At 36.8% G+C, this 14,147-nt stretch overlaps 1 protein-coding gene across 12 annotated transcripts in view; it reads left to right on the top strand.

The window, feature by feature from the left end:
- The window catches only part of PTPRM (protein tyrosine phosphatase receptor type M), a 511,840-nt gene that overhangs the window by 107,497 nt on the left and 390,196 nt on the right, over positions 1–14,147 (top strand). For all 12 annotated transcript variants that reach the window (XM_052787185.1, XM_052787177.1, XM_052787176.1 and 9 more), the window contains exon 2: positions 9,164–9,286. In XM_052787185.1, coding sequence (XP_052643145.1) covers positions 9,164–9,286 — 123 coding nt within the window. The remainder of the gene's footprint in view (positions 1–9,163; positions 9,287–14,147) is intronic.

The raw sequence follows: 14,147 nt of genomic DNA, 5'->3' as shown, positions 1-14,147 counted from the left end.
TTAGTAGCTTTGTGAGTTGAATAACTGGTAGCGCTGGTTGTGGGAAAGGTGGTTTGACTGTCTTTTATTAGGCTGTATTTCCCTAGAGCCCTAGGATGGATGTAGCATGAAAAGGTTTGTCCTCATGACAAACTGAAAATCTAATGCAGTGTTTCCGGAACAGATGTTAGAGAAATGATCTGGTGTGGTCTCATAATCACAGTCTTGATGATTGTATGTTTCTTAGGTTACACTGTGTTTTAAATAAAGTGTCAGTGTGAGAAGACCCTTTATTATGATGGATTTTGGCCGCGAGGTGTGCATTTCAATCCCTTCCTCCCAGCTGGGGGGGGGGGGGGCGAAATGGATTTAATATCCCCACCATGTTTTTTCCTTCCTTCTGAATTGCATTTTATTTCATCTCAGATTTTCAGTATATACATTTCTTTCTTGAATATCATCTGTGCAGTTTTGTATTGTTTTCCAAATGCCTTCCCCTGCTCTCCTCTACCCTTCCCCAGACAAATTTTCTGGGGCAGCTCTACTGTGCTGTATTTCAGTAATATATGAAGATGCTGAGGTACTTGAGTGAGGTGAAATGAAAAGGAGTAAACAGTTTTTAGGATAATAAATGTAAAAAGTGGAATTAATATGAAGCTACTGAAAGCAGACAGCTGTCTTCTTTCCTTTTGTTGAAATTTGCCTGTCTTCAACAGATCAGTGCAACTGCTTACATCCCTTGTAAATACCATATCGAGAGATTAATGGTGAGTGATTCTTGAGCTTACCCTTTGTCCAGGCAGCTCTTTACCTAAGGAAACAATTTAGGAATTTGCCTCTAGGCCTTGGTAGCTCTATAGGAGCAAATGAAGCCAGGAAAAAAAAAATCAAATTAGTCATTTCTTACTATGTTTACATGTTTTCTTTTTAATTCCAGCTGCACATGCTTGGCTATGTTTTGGTGATAGCTCTCCTCAGTGAACTGAAAGGAGAAGTGAAGGCAAAATTGCAGTAAAATCCAAGTGAGGAAAGGATAGAGGAATTCTATGTAATAATTAATAGGGGCAGCTTCTGTTACCAACATAAGAAATCACAAATAGATGCTGAGTGGAAAAGAGATAACTATGGTATGTATTTTCTCCCTTGGCTGACAGAAGGGTGAAGTGCTGCAGACTACTGCTTCAAAGTCGCAGTGGGCTAATGTATGGTCTGTGAGTTAGACCGAAAATTGCCCTCTTTCTTTTCTTCCCTAGGAAAGAGTACAGAGAACATTGTCATGTGTTTTACTGTAGTTTTTCAAAACAGAGGTGTCATTTCAAGTCCTTTAAGAGGGTACTGCATGTTAACTTGTCAAAAGAAAGTATACCTAATTGTTACCTTCTGTATATATTACTGCAGTATGTACATCTGTTTCCCACCCTCCCAGTATGTCTCCATTTCAAGTAAATGGGGAAAAAAAATACTTCCCCCACATCTGCCTTCTGTAGCATCTGCTTTCTTTGCCAAGCAAGATGATTGAATTCTTTTACACTTTTAATAAAGGGGGTTTGTGCACTCCTGGGTGGTAGGTATAAAAATAAATTAAGTGAATCCTACCATATAAACTATATGAAGGAGGTGTTCAGTTGCATTTTTTTTCCTCAGGAGGCTTATTCTACTGCCAGAGTATCTTTTGAATTTTTAATTCTATTTCAAGTATGTGAAAAGAAGGTTCCTTTTGATAGCTATTTGTAGGTCAAAGCTTTATTTCAAAACATTTCAGGCAGTTTATATGTGAGAATTCTGCATTTTGAAGCATGGTTTTGTCATGTATTTGTAATAAACAAGATACAAAACATATGGGAAATCTGCCTTTTATTTATTCATTTTTGTAGTGGTTTGACTACAGTCCAGAATTTCAGCAGGTTGAGTCAGCTCCAAAACACATGTACATCACCTGTCTCCCTTTTGCATCTAGTATGCCCAATGTGATCTTTTTAATAAGCTATATACATCTGAAGGTTAAATATATTTTACAAATTGGACTTCTAGTTGTTCTTAAAAAGTCATTCCGAAGTACTTATCTTCTGGAGATTTTTTTTTCTTATAAGGCTTTCTTTCAAAAAAGTTACCATAACAATATTTATTACATTTATAAAGTGAATTCCCTGATCTGGAACTTGATTTAAGCATTAAATTAATAATTAAAAAGGTACAACAGTATGTATACAAACAGAAATGAAAACTAAAAAAAAAAACCCAAACCAAAACCTCACACAAACCATCAGAAAACTCCCAACTACTAAAATTTGTCCATAGCAGCTATTTGTACAGGAATGTCTCTTTTAATATTAACTTGTATTGGACTGGAAGACCAGCTAGTAGTTTTAACACCCAGCATGATATCCTTCTCTATTACTAAAGCATAAAATCCAAAAGACTTTTGCAAATATGCTTCTTTTAATAATACCTTTCAAAATAGGTTTTCCTAAATACATTTCTGCATAATCCTGTACTTACTTTAATGGATTGAGCACTCGAATGTTTCTTTTGGTAGATGTGTTCTAATTAATGACAACTGCAGCAAGGATATAATTTGGTATGTAAGCATACATGTGCACTTGGCCATGTAATCTATGCCATACATTAAGAAAAGCTATCACTAATACTGTAAAATCAAACACCTGGGCATTAAAAAAATGCCAGAAATTGGTTTGCTCACAGAATGTTAATGTGCACCTGTTTTCCCATGGGCCTCATAAATATCCACTGATAAAAAAATGACACAAATCTATGGATATTATTTGCTTACACGAGATGAGTGATACTTATTTTAGGAGCTCTTATTCAATGTCTTGTCTTTTGGCCTTCGTGAGTGGTGTCCGTTCCTATGTCTTGGTATCTAAAAGGAGTTTAAATGCACATTTTGAGAGGAAACTGTTCCTTTTTTTCAGGGCTTTTCACTAGAGTCCAGGAATCCAAATTTTGAATTATTCTTGGTATCTATTAAACAAGTGTAATTTTATAGAAAACATTTTATTTGCCTAAATATGGGCAGGTTTCCAGGGGAGGTTAGAACTGACAGATATGTCTTCCATAAAATGCAACTTTGCTACAGTATCCCGTGTCACCAAAACTGACGTGTTTTTGGAGACATTTGTGTTGATTCAGTTTCTGTCAGGTAAGTGGAGGGAGAACAGAGAGAAAAATTGTAAATGTTTTATGAACATGCAGTGAGCTTTTGAAGTCTCATAAATAACATCTTTAAATGTTTATCCGATACGTTTTTTTTCTGTATACTGTCATCACTTGCGATACTGCTGGAATTGAGTCTGTGAATTTGGAACTCTTTAGTACTCTCATACCACCTCTTCCACATATCTGAGCACAATTTTTTATCATTTTCCATCTGTTATTCTCCCTTACAGCCAGAATTAATATCTGGCCTTTCTTAGTTGCAAAATGCATCCTTTTACCTCATCATCTTTGCTCTGGCTCATGAGATGTTTCCAGATAATTCTTCCATCCTCTGCCTTTTTCAAAACCCTTTCTGAGCACAGTTGCAATCAGAGAAGTTATTTAATTGTAAAACCTGTTTCCTCTTGCTCTTCTCCCTCACCCTGACGCGTATGCAGACTTGTCAAAATGTAGATACTGTTTTAAATTAGATCAACTTTATGCAGCACATGGTTTTTCAGACTCCCTGACCAGTAATCTAGATTACAGTATTATTTTACAGCTCTGAACACTTGCTTCTAATATAAATCAAAAACTTGGTATATTTTGAGAGAAAATAAATGTTCCATTTTAAAACAGACTACCCACTGCTGAAAGCTCACCTGTAAAGCCTGGATAAGAATTTTTGGTGTGCATATGTCACTGCAGATATGTGGCAGCTCTGCGTGCACTTTGGAGGCACACAGAGAAGAGTTTCTTTTGCGAGCTATCTCAAAGGTAGCATGTCTGGAAAGTCCTTTTAATGTGTAATGCTGTAACACCTTTGAAAGGGCCTTTTTTTTGCTGAGAATCTACACACAAAGCAGAATACAGGCAGACCATTATGTCCAGTTTCTAATACGTTCTTTAAATCTTCCATTTATGTAGCTGTAGTTAGTTTACTTGAAGCTTTATTGGCTTGACCATTTATTGATTTCAGAGGTGAACAATTTTGTATTAGACAATTTTTGTCATCACCCTATCTTTATTAAAAGTTATACAGCAGAGTAGACCTGTCGTACAGGTTTAGAGACAGCATTTTAACCTTTTTATGTTAAAAATTGTCCATTGAGTCCTACTTTTGCTTTCTCTGTTAGCCAGTTTATAATTGAGAATGGCTTTTTATTTTCCACTTTATGACTTCTTACCTGCCCCCAAAGGAGTAGTTGTTCATTCTCCGATTTGATGGTTTGTCAGCTTAGGGGCTCAGGATACTGTTTTCCTAATGCTGTCTTTCTCAGATCATTTTCTAATTGTTGTGAGAGTGTCTAGGTAGGACGATTGCCCTGAAATCTGAAACTTCAAAAATGTAAAAGGGAGCACAAAGCAGCACGGTAATGCTGCCTCATGGTCCTGAGCATTAACCCTTAGGGATGAAAGCTGACTCGTTCACAGTCTAGTCAAGCTTAACAATTGCAGTTTGTCACAGTTTTCAGTTATTTCACTTGTCATTTGCCTTGGTTTGTTGTCCAGGTGATGTGCTTGGTCCATTGCTGTTGGATGCAGGGATGTTCACGAGGACAGGAGGGAATGCGGCTGGCTGAGGAATGCTATATTCTTGGTTTGGGCAGAGGCTCCATTTTATAGACAGAAAGAAAAGATCCATTGCCTAATAGGAGATTAATCTTTCACTGCATTATCAAAGCCCCCTGATATGACATGTGGTCTAGACACCCAGCTTTCGGATCAGATATCAAACCCTTTATTTCTGTTTCAAAGAATAGCTACATTGTACTTAGAGTTAATAAGCATAAACACATTTCCAGTATGAAATTGAAAATACAGAGACAATAGAATTTAGAATACTTTTAAAATGAGATAAATAAGAATACTAATAAAATGTGGGATTCAGTAAACTCATCTTCTGGGTTCACCTATTCTGCAACAGAATTCATGGTACTATGGCAGACCAGAAACCATAGAGCTATAAAGAAAAAATGTATTTTATCCCAAAGCAGGGCCCTTATATCAGTTCTAGTATGCACATATGTTCCCTGTCAATGCTAGTGTTGATACTCATAAGCATTACAAGTTTCAGCACTTACACATTTGGCAGCAAATTTTTGATAGAAAGTACATATTGATCTGAGATCTTTGCAATATATAAGACCAACAAAAATAAAGCAGTGTGCAGCATAACTTGAACTTTTTTCTATGTTAGTTTTTGTCACTGAACTGATTTTTGTCTTCTATTATCCTACTTTTTGATAAGGTATTCTTTAAGAATACTTTGTAACAGATGTCGTAGTTACAGTCTGTAACACAGAATACTTTGAATAAAACTTTATTCACATTAGGAAAAATATAGTGTGTTCTTTATCCCATTTACTTTAATTGGTTGCTTTCATCTTAAATTATATTCCTCCTTTAACCTCATAAATTTTTCAAGTTCTAAAGTAATTTACCAAGTAAAAATAGAAACCTGCAAAAAGGACTACATTTGGTCAATGACTTAGTTATATTGAAGCGGATTCATGATGGTTAAATGGATAATTGCAGTTGAAAGAACTGTAGGCTTTAATAGACTGTGTTGCATCTTGTGCATTTGTCTATTAGGAATCCAAAAATATCTATAAAATGCAGCATAAGCCAAAGAATCTTAATGGGATATGTATCTCCTGTTTTACTTAGAAATATTTCAGTCAGCACAGAATTCATCCTTTAAAATACAGTTTGGCTATCCAAACTGTAATACCAGTGTAACAGGCAGGGAAATTGTTTTGCTTGATTAAACTATATAGCAGACAATAGGTATTTTGATTGTTATCACAAATTATAATAGCAAAAATGGGCAGAATTTCTCAAGTGTGCCACCTGATTATAAACAACTGCCTATCTTGGCAGTAGCTTGTCTTTCAAAACAGGGCAACAATGGGAGACATTAAAGATGACTGAAAATTTTTCAGATTTCACAGTTCTTGTTGATATCATATGTGGATAACTTTTTATGAAGTGGAAACCTTGTACAGTAAGAGCATCGTGACTAGAAAATAGGCGAAGCACTGCAAAAGGCAGGAGGGCTTGAGTTAGATGCAAAGGTAGGGTTTTGTCAAATGTCATGACCCGTTTCTAAAGAACTTAATGTTATTTGTAATATGGTCAGATGTGAGGGTCAGAACTTTGGGGAGCAGGCATAAGCCATTAGGACACTCAATGACTCTTGATTTACAGTAATTGTTACTTGGCTAATTTGGCTAAGCTTTTCTTTTTTTTCCAGTAAGATGTTCTGTGCTATTCTTGGTTCAGTCTATAAACTTGCCTATACTTCCAACAGCTATATATGCCATGTATGCTATTTTAATTTACAAAAGACTTTCCAAAAAGTCATGGTTGTGCAAAGCCTTCATTAGTATTCATCTTATTCTTAGTGGCTGGCTGTAGAAAGAAACATGGCTTGGTATCTGCTGTTAGAGATCTTCTGTAAGCTAGTCAATTCTCTGGGTAGGTGGCTGTACAATTTGATTACTCGTAGCAATACTTGCTACAGTTTGTTTATTAGTTGTGGGTGGAATTGACTTAGGAATAGAAGGAGGAGTTCAAAAGTTCCTTTTAAACTCTTCCTATAGCAGATGTGAAGATTAGATACCCATTTTGAGGAAGTTATAAGATAGTAAATTCACAAAGATTTGGAGGATGTAAATGGCAAAGATAAAAAAAAGAAATCCTGACAGAGCGATTTAGCCATAGATTCACAAGACAAATGAAAAAAAAGCAAGCAGTGAGAAACAGTCCTGTGTTGACAGACAAATGGTCTAGACAAGTAGAACTGTTGTTCTATTTATCTATGTTTTTAACATCTTCTTAACTAGTGAGAAGGGGAGAAGCCTTTACTAACCATCTGGAATCACAAACTCTTCCCTTTTTTCCAGTATTGGACATTTTGCAGTGCGTGGCTGCACTTCTGGGTTTGAGCAAGAAAACACCTTAAACTTTTCTGTATCTTCTTATTGCTAGAGATATGTACAATGTAATGAGGTAAGGGAGCTATTCTGTACATTCATTAGTCCTGTGTTTGAATTGTAAACCCTGATTTATGCCAGGTTTTATTTCGGTGTATATTTTTTGCCAAGCTTGACTACATTGCATACTGTGTAACTTGATATTTAAATTTATGTCCTAGTATCATTTGTAGTACCTTTGCAAGGAAACTACCTTTTGCTTCACCTGTGGTTTGGGTTTTTCTTTTTTTATTTTTTATAAAAAAGCACAAATAGGTCTGTAAAAGTTGATGTTTTGCTTTTGTGTCTGAAACTTAGCTTGTGGCGTAATTTATGAAGTTTGAAGTAATATTTATGCAAATAGTAGAACAAATGTGTAAATGGCTGCCTAATTTTCTAAGCCTTCCCACTGGAAATGTTGCAGGTGTTATTTGATACACTTTGTACAAATCTCTTGCGTTTCTGAATTTGTTTAACATTAGGAGAGATGATTTATATCTGTTGTTAGATATATTAGAGTTGGAGTTGTGAGTTCTTTAATGGCTTTTCTGTTCCTACTGGACTATCTAATTGAATCTTGTGCACTTAAAATTGTACAGAAAGATGCAGTGTCCAGAGGTGCCAATTTCCCTGATAAACCTAAAGCTCATGAAAACTTCCTATAGAAAGATATTTTAGAACAGAGACCAGTATAGGATGACCTGTATCCAAGGGCAGGGCAAGTACGATATTTCTATAAAGACCAATGGCACTGTAAGAGAACAAAAAATGAAATTATTTGGTGATTGCATCTAAAAGTAATTTCTCATGAAGATTATATGCTTGCAAAGTGCTTGCCATGAATCTCAAATATATGCTGGGACTTAGCTATTAGGAAGGCTGGACTTCAGTTAGGTGAAGCTTGTCAGGTATAATGAAATTTTGTCTTCTACTTTTTGATAAGGTATTCTGTAATGCTATTTATAATGTTCTAGGAAAATTTAGATTTTTAAAGTCTTTTTTAAAGCTAGATTTTTGTCTGTTTCCTATTTTAATACAGCTGGGCAAGGCTAAGCCTGGTGTGGCTGTAGACAGATAGTAAAGATGATGAGTAGCCCTAAAGTTTAGTTTTGTTTGAACAGCTGCAGAGTTTACTTTAATATGGACTGAAATATCTGTGACTGGGGTTATATTTGTTTTCCTGAGTAGGAAAGATGTCATTCTTCACTGGAGTGAGACATCAAAGAAAACAGAATATTGTAACCCTGTGTTAGTCTCCTGTTAGAAGAGAATGACGTAAAAAAGCTAGAAAAGTTTCCTCTGTACCAAAGGGAAAAAGCAAACCTTTTCTGTTTTCTTGTGGATGTTAGATTCCATTCTTCTAAATTCATGACATTAGACTTTTCCCTGCACCAGCTTGGGATAGTGTAAGCTTTTATAACATGTTATTCTTTTCTAAATTGCTTAGAAGAGAATGGGAAAAAGAGAGGAAATAATACTGTTTTCTTTCAGAGAGTTTGAGGCTGCACGTAGATTGGCTTTTTGAGATAGATGTGCTGTATTGTACCAGAGGCGCTGATCCCACAAACACCCTGGCTTGTATCTGTTTGCAGCACAGCACACCTGAGAGCATCTAGGTCTTCCCTTACTTGGAAACCAAGATACAGGAATGGGAGCTGATGTTCCCACACTTGCAGGTTTTTTTTCTAAAATGTAGATTCTCAGGCATGGAATAGTTTGTTTTTCCTGAAGAATGCTAATCATTCAATCTTTTGATGATCTGAGTTTTACTGCTTTTTATTTTGCTGGTTTGTTTTTGGTACCTGATGATAGTGTCATAGGAGAAAATTTGTCTACGGTTCTAAATCTCCTCTTTTACCCTTGGGATTTTGTTCTTATGACGAGAAGGTTTTATGCCCTCTCAGAAAGTGATGATTAATAAATATATAATAATTTGTGTTAAAAGATATTTAAAAATTATACAGCCTGCATTGAATCATGTTAGGATTAGAGATTCATAATCTGTTACCTACCTGCCTTGTGTAATTTTTATCTTTGTGTTTATTTTACAGGATGCTGTACTTTTGATGAGCCTCTCAGTTCCTGTGGCTATAGTCAGTCAGATGATGATGATCTTAACTGGGATCAGATGAACACACCAGTAAAGCCCTCCTCAGGTCAAGGGATGCCATCTGGTTGGTCTTTTATTTTGCTTTGTTTCTCTTTGACATTAGCTTATGTTTGTTCAGCATTTTTTGACAGTACTATTGTTAGAATGCTACTTTGTCTAAATCTGTTTGTTTATTGCAATACTCAGATCTTCCCAGTGATTTTTGTGAGGGATATTTTGCAAAGCAAAGGTTTCCTTTCATTGTGTGGGGAACATACGGGTTAGAAAGTAGAAATAGAAACTCCGTGTCATCAGGGAAGGCAGAAAGAAAACAGAGTGATGGCATGAAAATGAATATGAAGTAGTACTAGAAACAGGCAGACAGGACTACTCAGGAAGACTCAGAGAGAGAGGGAATAGTAAGAGATAAAACAAAGATGTCCTTAGGCATTTTCACTGAAGGACATATTAAACAAAATCTGTCCTGAAAAGAAATGGAAGGTAAAAAAGAGGTGAGAGAAAAAGGAGAAGAGAGGTATCTTGAAACAAAGGGCCTCAATGTTATTATTAAAAGGCAGTTGTGATACAATTATTTAATGTAATGTACTTTGTGCACTGCATGCAGTTGGACCTAAATCCACAGCAACAACCCTTGCATTCTGCTGAACTATAAACTTACTCTGGTAATACAGTCATTCCTTTACCACTTCAGCCACACAAATATGTAAAATCTGATCATTGGTTTTAAACTATTCACTAGCCTAAAATTTATCATTCTTTTTTCACATTTTTATCTAGGCTTGTTAAGAGTTCCCCCATGTACTGATCTCCATCTCCTGGGTGATGATTGTCTGCAGCCCAGCTCAGCATCTTCTTTGGCTTTTTAAAGACTGAGCCTCCTGTGACTATTGTCACCTAAAAGTAGCCAAAACAAAAAGACCACTTCATAAAATCACTGGTTGTAGTATCATGGGACTTCTGCATTAGACATATAATTTAGTATAAATATGTCCAGAACACTTAAAAGCATTGCAAATGAATGTCCTGATGTTTCACATCCATTTCTATTAGTTCTTTAAAGCACCTGTAATGTACTTTGGCATTTGTGTAAAGTCTCTGTAATAGTTGTCCTTCTCAAGCAAATGTTTCTCCCTTATTTTTGGAGAAGGGAATTAGGAAATAAACAGTGTGAATGTTCAGAAGTGGCTATATAAACAAAACCTGAATGTATGCATTCATCACTGGTAGACTAATAAATGCACTAATGTATGATATGCACTAATCAGCCATAGATATCATTCACTTGTAAAAATGTTCTCAGTGGTTTTCACTATAGATTTATCAATGTTGCCATGTGTTGTGGACAACATCATACCTGAGGTTGACAGTTGAACTGAAGTGCCTTTTCCTTCAGCACTTCGTTTCCTCTGATAAAGGTAGGACTCCCAAATTCAAGATGAATGTTCAGTTCGCCTGAGTCCTGGCACTTGGATCGTCATGCTGTATTGAGTTCATCATTTGAAATAAAGGAGGTTCTTCCAAATTCCTTTTTAAACTGGCTCTTGTCCAGTGGTGTTGGCACACACTCCTAAAAATTTTCTGGAATATTTCATTAGTGCTTAATACTGTTTCTCAAGTTGGAGCTAACACACATATTTTATCAGTCATCTTGGCTTGCAGTACAAGCTATACATTCTTTTTCTCAATCACACCATTGGAAATTCTCTTTCTGTTCCAAATTTCATTCATTACTCTCCCTACTTGGATTTTGTGAAAGCAATTGTCAGGATATGTTGTTCAGTCTTCTTGGCAGATAGAAGAGGTTCAAATGTATGTTCTTTTCTGTGATGACCATCGGCTTGAAGATTTTTTGGTTTGTTTTGTTTTCCCGGGGGAGTAGTCCAGACTAGGGACTGGTATTTTTATGGAGAGAAAATGATATATATGTAAATTTATTTATCAGATGTCGTACAACTTGTTTCTTACTTGCTTCCTGCCTTTTTATCAGAAGACTAAAATAATGTTCTGATGATCAAGTAAAAAAGATATTAAATTTGGTAATAAATTATATTTAGAGTTTAGGGAGTTTTAGTTCTGCCCATAAAGGAAGTGAAACATGCTTTGGGAGTCTTGGGTCAGAAGAAAACGAGTTGGTCTAAGGAGGGTTGTGGATATTGGTGCCTTAAAAGGTCAAAAACCCCTTTGAGAGGAAAGGAAATGCTCATTTTTTGCAAATGAGAAGTAGTGTGTCTAAGGGCACGATTCAGTCAAGTGGGATCTAATTTTTCCTCATAATTTCATCTAGACAGTTTTTTCCTGTTCTTGTTCAAATCATCTTCTTAATGATTTTAATTAGTTTTCAGTTAGCCTTAGCCAGAGAGTTATGTGATACACTTAAAAAATTGATTTCAATTAGTTTGTCAGCAGTTTCTGAGCAACATATTTTAGAAAAAGTAACTTCAGATGATAATGAATAGAACATCTTTGATTAATGGTTTGTGGGGAATTTTTGGCTTGAAAGCAAAATGCTTTATGCAACAATGTTGTAATACTAGACTGAAACAAGAACTCTCAGTTCAGTAGTCCCTTGTCAGTACAAAAAATTAATGCATATAACATTCCTAATTTCAGGCAATATGCTCCAGTGAATGAGTTGATGTCAATATATAATGTTTTGTATAATTTGGTGGCAGTCAGGGGGAAGCACAGTAGTTATGGCATTTGATTCATTTTAATCCACATGAGACTGTTGAGAGCATAGCTGTACTTGGAGATTTGGCTCGGTATGTTATTTCAGTGGGACAAAAGAAATGTCATATAACATTCATGCATGTGTGTGCACACATTAACGTACACAGTATATATTTACATGTTAGTGAACATTAATAGTTCTCTGTGAGATCTAGTTTTAGATTAAAATTGCTAAGTTGTATCAAAGTTAATAATAAAAAGTTTCTAAAAGTTTTTCTTACAGTGGACTTTAATCCTTGTTGGACTGTTACTGTAGTAGAGAAATATGAAGCTATTGCTACTAAAGTAAGCAGGGTGCTAGTGCTCTAATTTTCTTGATAAATATAAACATGAGTCAGTACTAATCTGAAACTGCATTAAACACACTCCAAAAGCAATGACATGTATATATTTCTGTATATATTTGTATGGATTAAATGAGAGTGTTTAAGCCACTGGTCTTCTGTTTCAAGTGTCCTGTGAGTCAGATGGAGTAAATGGTGTAGGAAGGGTGGCTCTTCCCTTTTCTCAGCCTGTCTTTCTCCTTGTCTTTCTGTTCCAAGAATATATGTTTATAATAGTGTTTAAAACTACAGTTATAGAATCACTTAGTCATTATTAATGCCACCTTGCATTGTCCTATAGAATGGTTACAGCAGTTTGATATTAATGTGTTTTTATAATACACATTTACAACTATAGCTAACTGTAAACCCTCTAGCTGTAGTCCAGTAAAGATGTCTTCAGAAAAACATGCCCAAACAGTAGATTACTCTATTGGAAAGGTGTTGGCAGGGCAGGGGGGGCTGCAGGAGCAGCCTCTGTGAGAAGAGACCAGGGGCTGGCCCATGTTGGACGCATCCACTTCCAGCTGGCTCCAGTGGACCCACCACAGGGCATAGCTGAGCCCCTTAGTGATGTGTTGCTCCAGGCTTCGAGCCTCCCAGAAGAGCTTGTCCTACTAACCCCCAAGAGGAAGTGTCCCACTAGCATCACACCACCCAGCATCACCTGGGCAAGGGTTTTATAAAGCACAATCACAGCAAAAGGGAACAGCTGGGAACTTCACTGTTCTCATGGTTTTCCACAGGTGGTCACTGAGTCAAGTGCTCCCACATCTCCCCCTTCTTTATTTATAATTAACACAGCCTTACTTAATCTATCAATTTTTAAACACATTGCAACATACAAGGCACACAAATTAAAATTATGATCTATTTCTATAACAGCTCAACCCATTCTGCCTGCCTTCCTTATTATAATGAGATTTACATTGATTAGCAAAATGTCAACCCTTTCTGCACTTGGGGGACACTCCCGGACTTTTGGTGTGCCCTTGTTTTTCATTTTTATTTGGACATTCACAGCGTACATGTCCCTTCTTCATAGTAAATGGAGATTTTAACACATTTTCTTTGCAGACCCTCCCATCGGGGCTGGCGATTGGCTTCATAGGTGACTAGAAAAAGCTCGGAGGTTTTGTAGAAAGTCAGTGTCCCCTTCCTTAGCAGCCTGTTGTTTAATTTTTCCCCAAATATCACAGGGATCAGGAGGATATAAATCTGGTGCAGCTTCAGAATCAATAGGTCCAGAGTCGAAAGGATCATCATCCTCATGATTACCTTTTTCTGCCCCCTCAACTGCTCCTACCAACGGTGGAGCCGAAGGTTCCAATATCGGAGCGGAAACTCTGGGGACTGCAGGACCTGGAGCTTCTGCAGCAGCAGATCTCTGTTCCAGACCAGTCCCAACATGTTTCTTTAAGCATTCAAAAACAATTCTCCAGGCGCCTAATAGGGATTGAGCAATTTTGTCATCTCGAGTTGCTGCTTCCCAGAGTTTAACTCCTATCGTGACCCACTGTTCAGGATCAAAGATAGTTACGAAATCAAGATCAGGACACTTCGCCTTTGTCCATTTTAGCAGCATTTTCAAATTATGCTCAGTTATATGGGCTTGATATTTTTGCGGGAGCTGCTGCATCTCACTATATGTGGCTTTCTCTTCCCAGGACATTTCACTCCCCATTGTTCCCAGTTGCTCACCTGTCGTCCAGCGAGAGGTGATTCGACTGCACAGTCTTCTGCTTCCTTTCAGCAGTTTGAGAAGTTCAACTGGGCTTTCCCAGCTGCTCACCTGTCGTTCAGTGAGAGGCGATTCAGCTGCGCAGTCTTCTGCTTCCTTTCAGCAGCTTGAGAAGTTCAGCTGGGCTTGCC

The sequence above is a fragment of the Harpia harpyja genome, chromosome 5, assembly GCF_026419915.1.
Source record: "Harpia harpyja isolate bHarHar1 chromosome 5, bHarHar1 primary haplotype, whole genome shotgun sequence".
NCBI classification, from domain to species: Eukaryota; Metazoa; Chordata; class Aves; order Accipitriformes; family Accipitridae; genus Harpia; species Harpia harpyja.
Note: the sequence above shows the minus strand (reverse complement) of the source record. Positions and strands in the feature narration are given on the sequence as shown.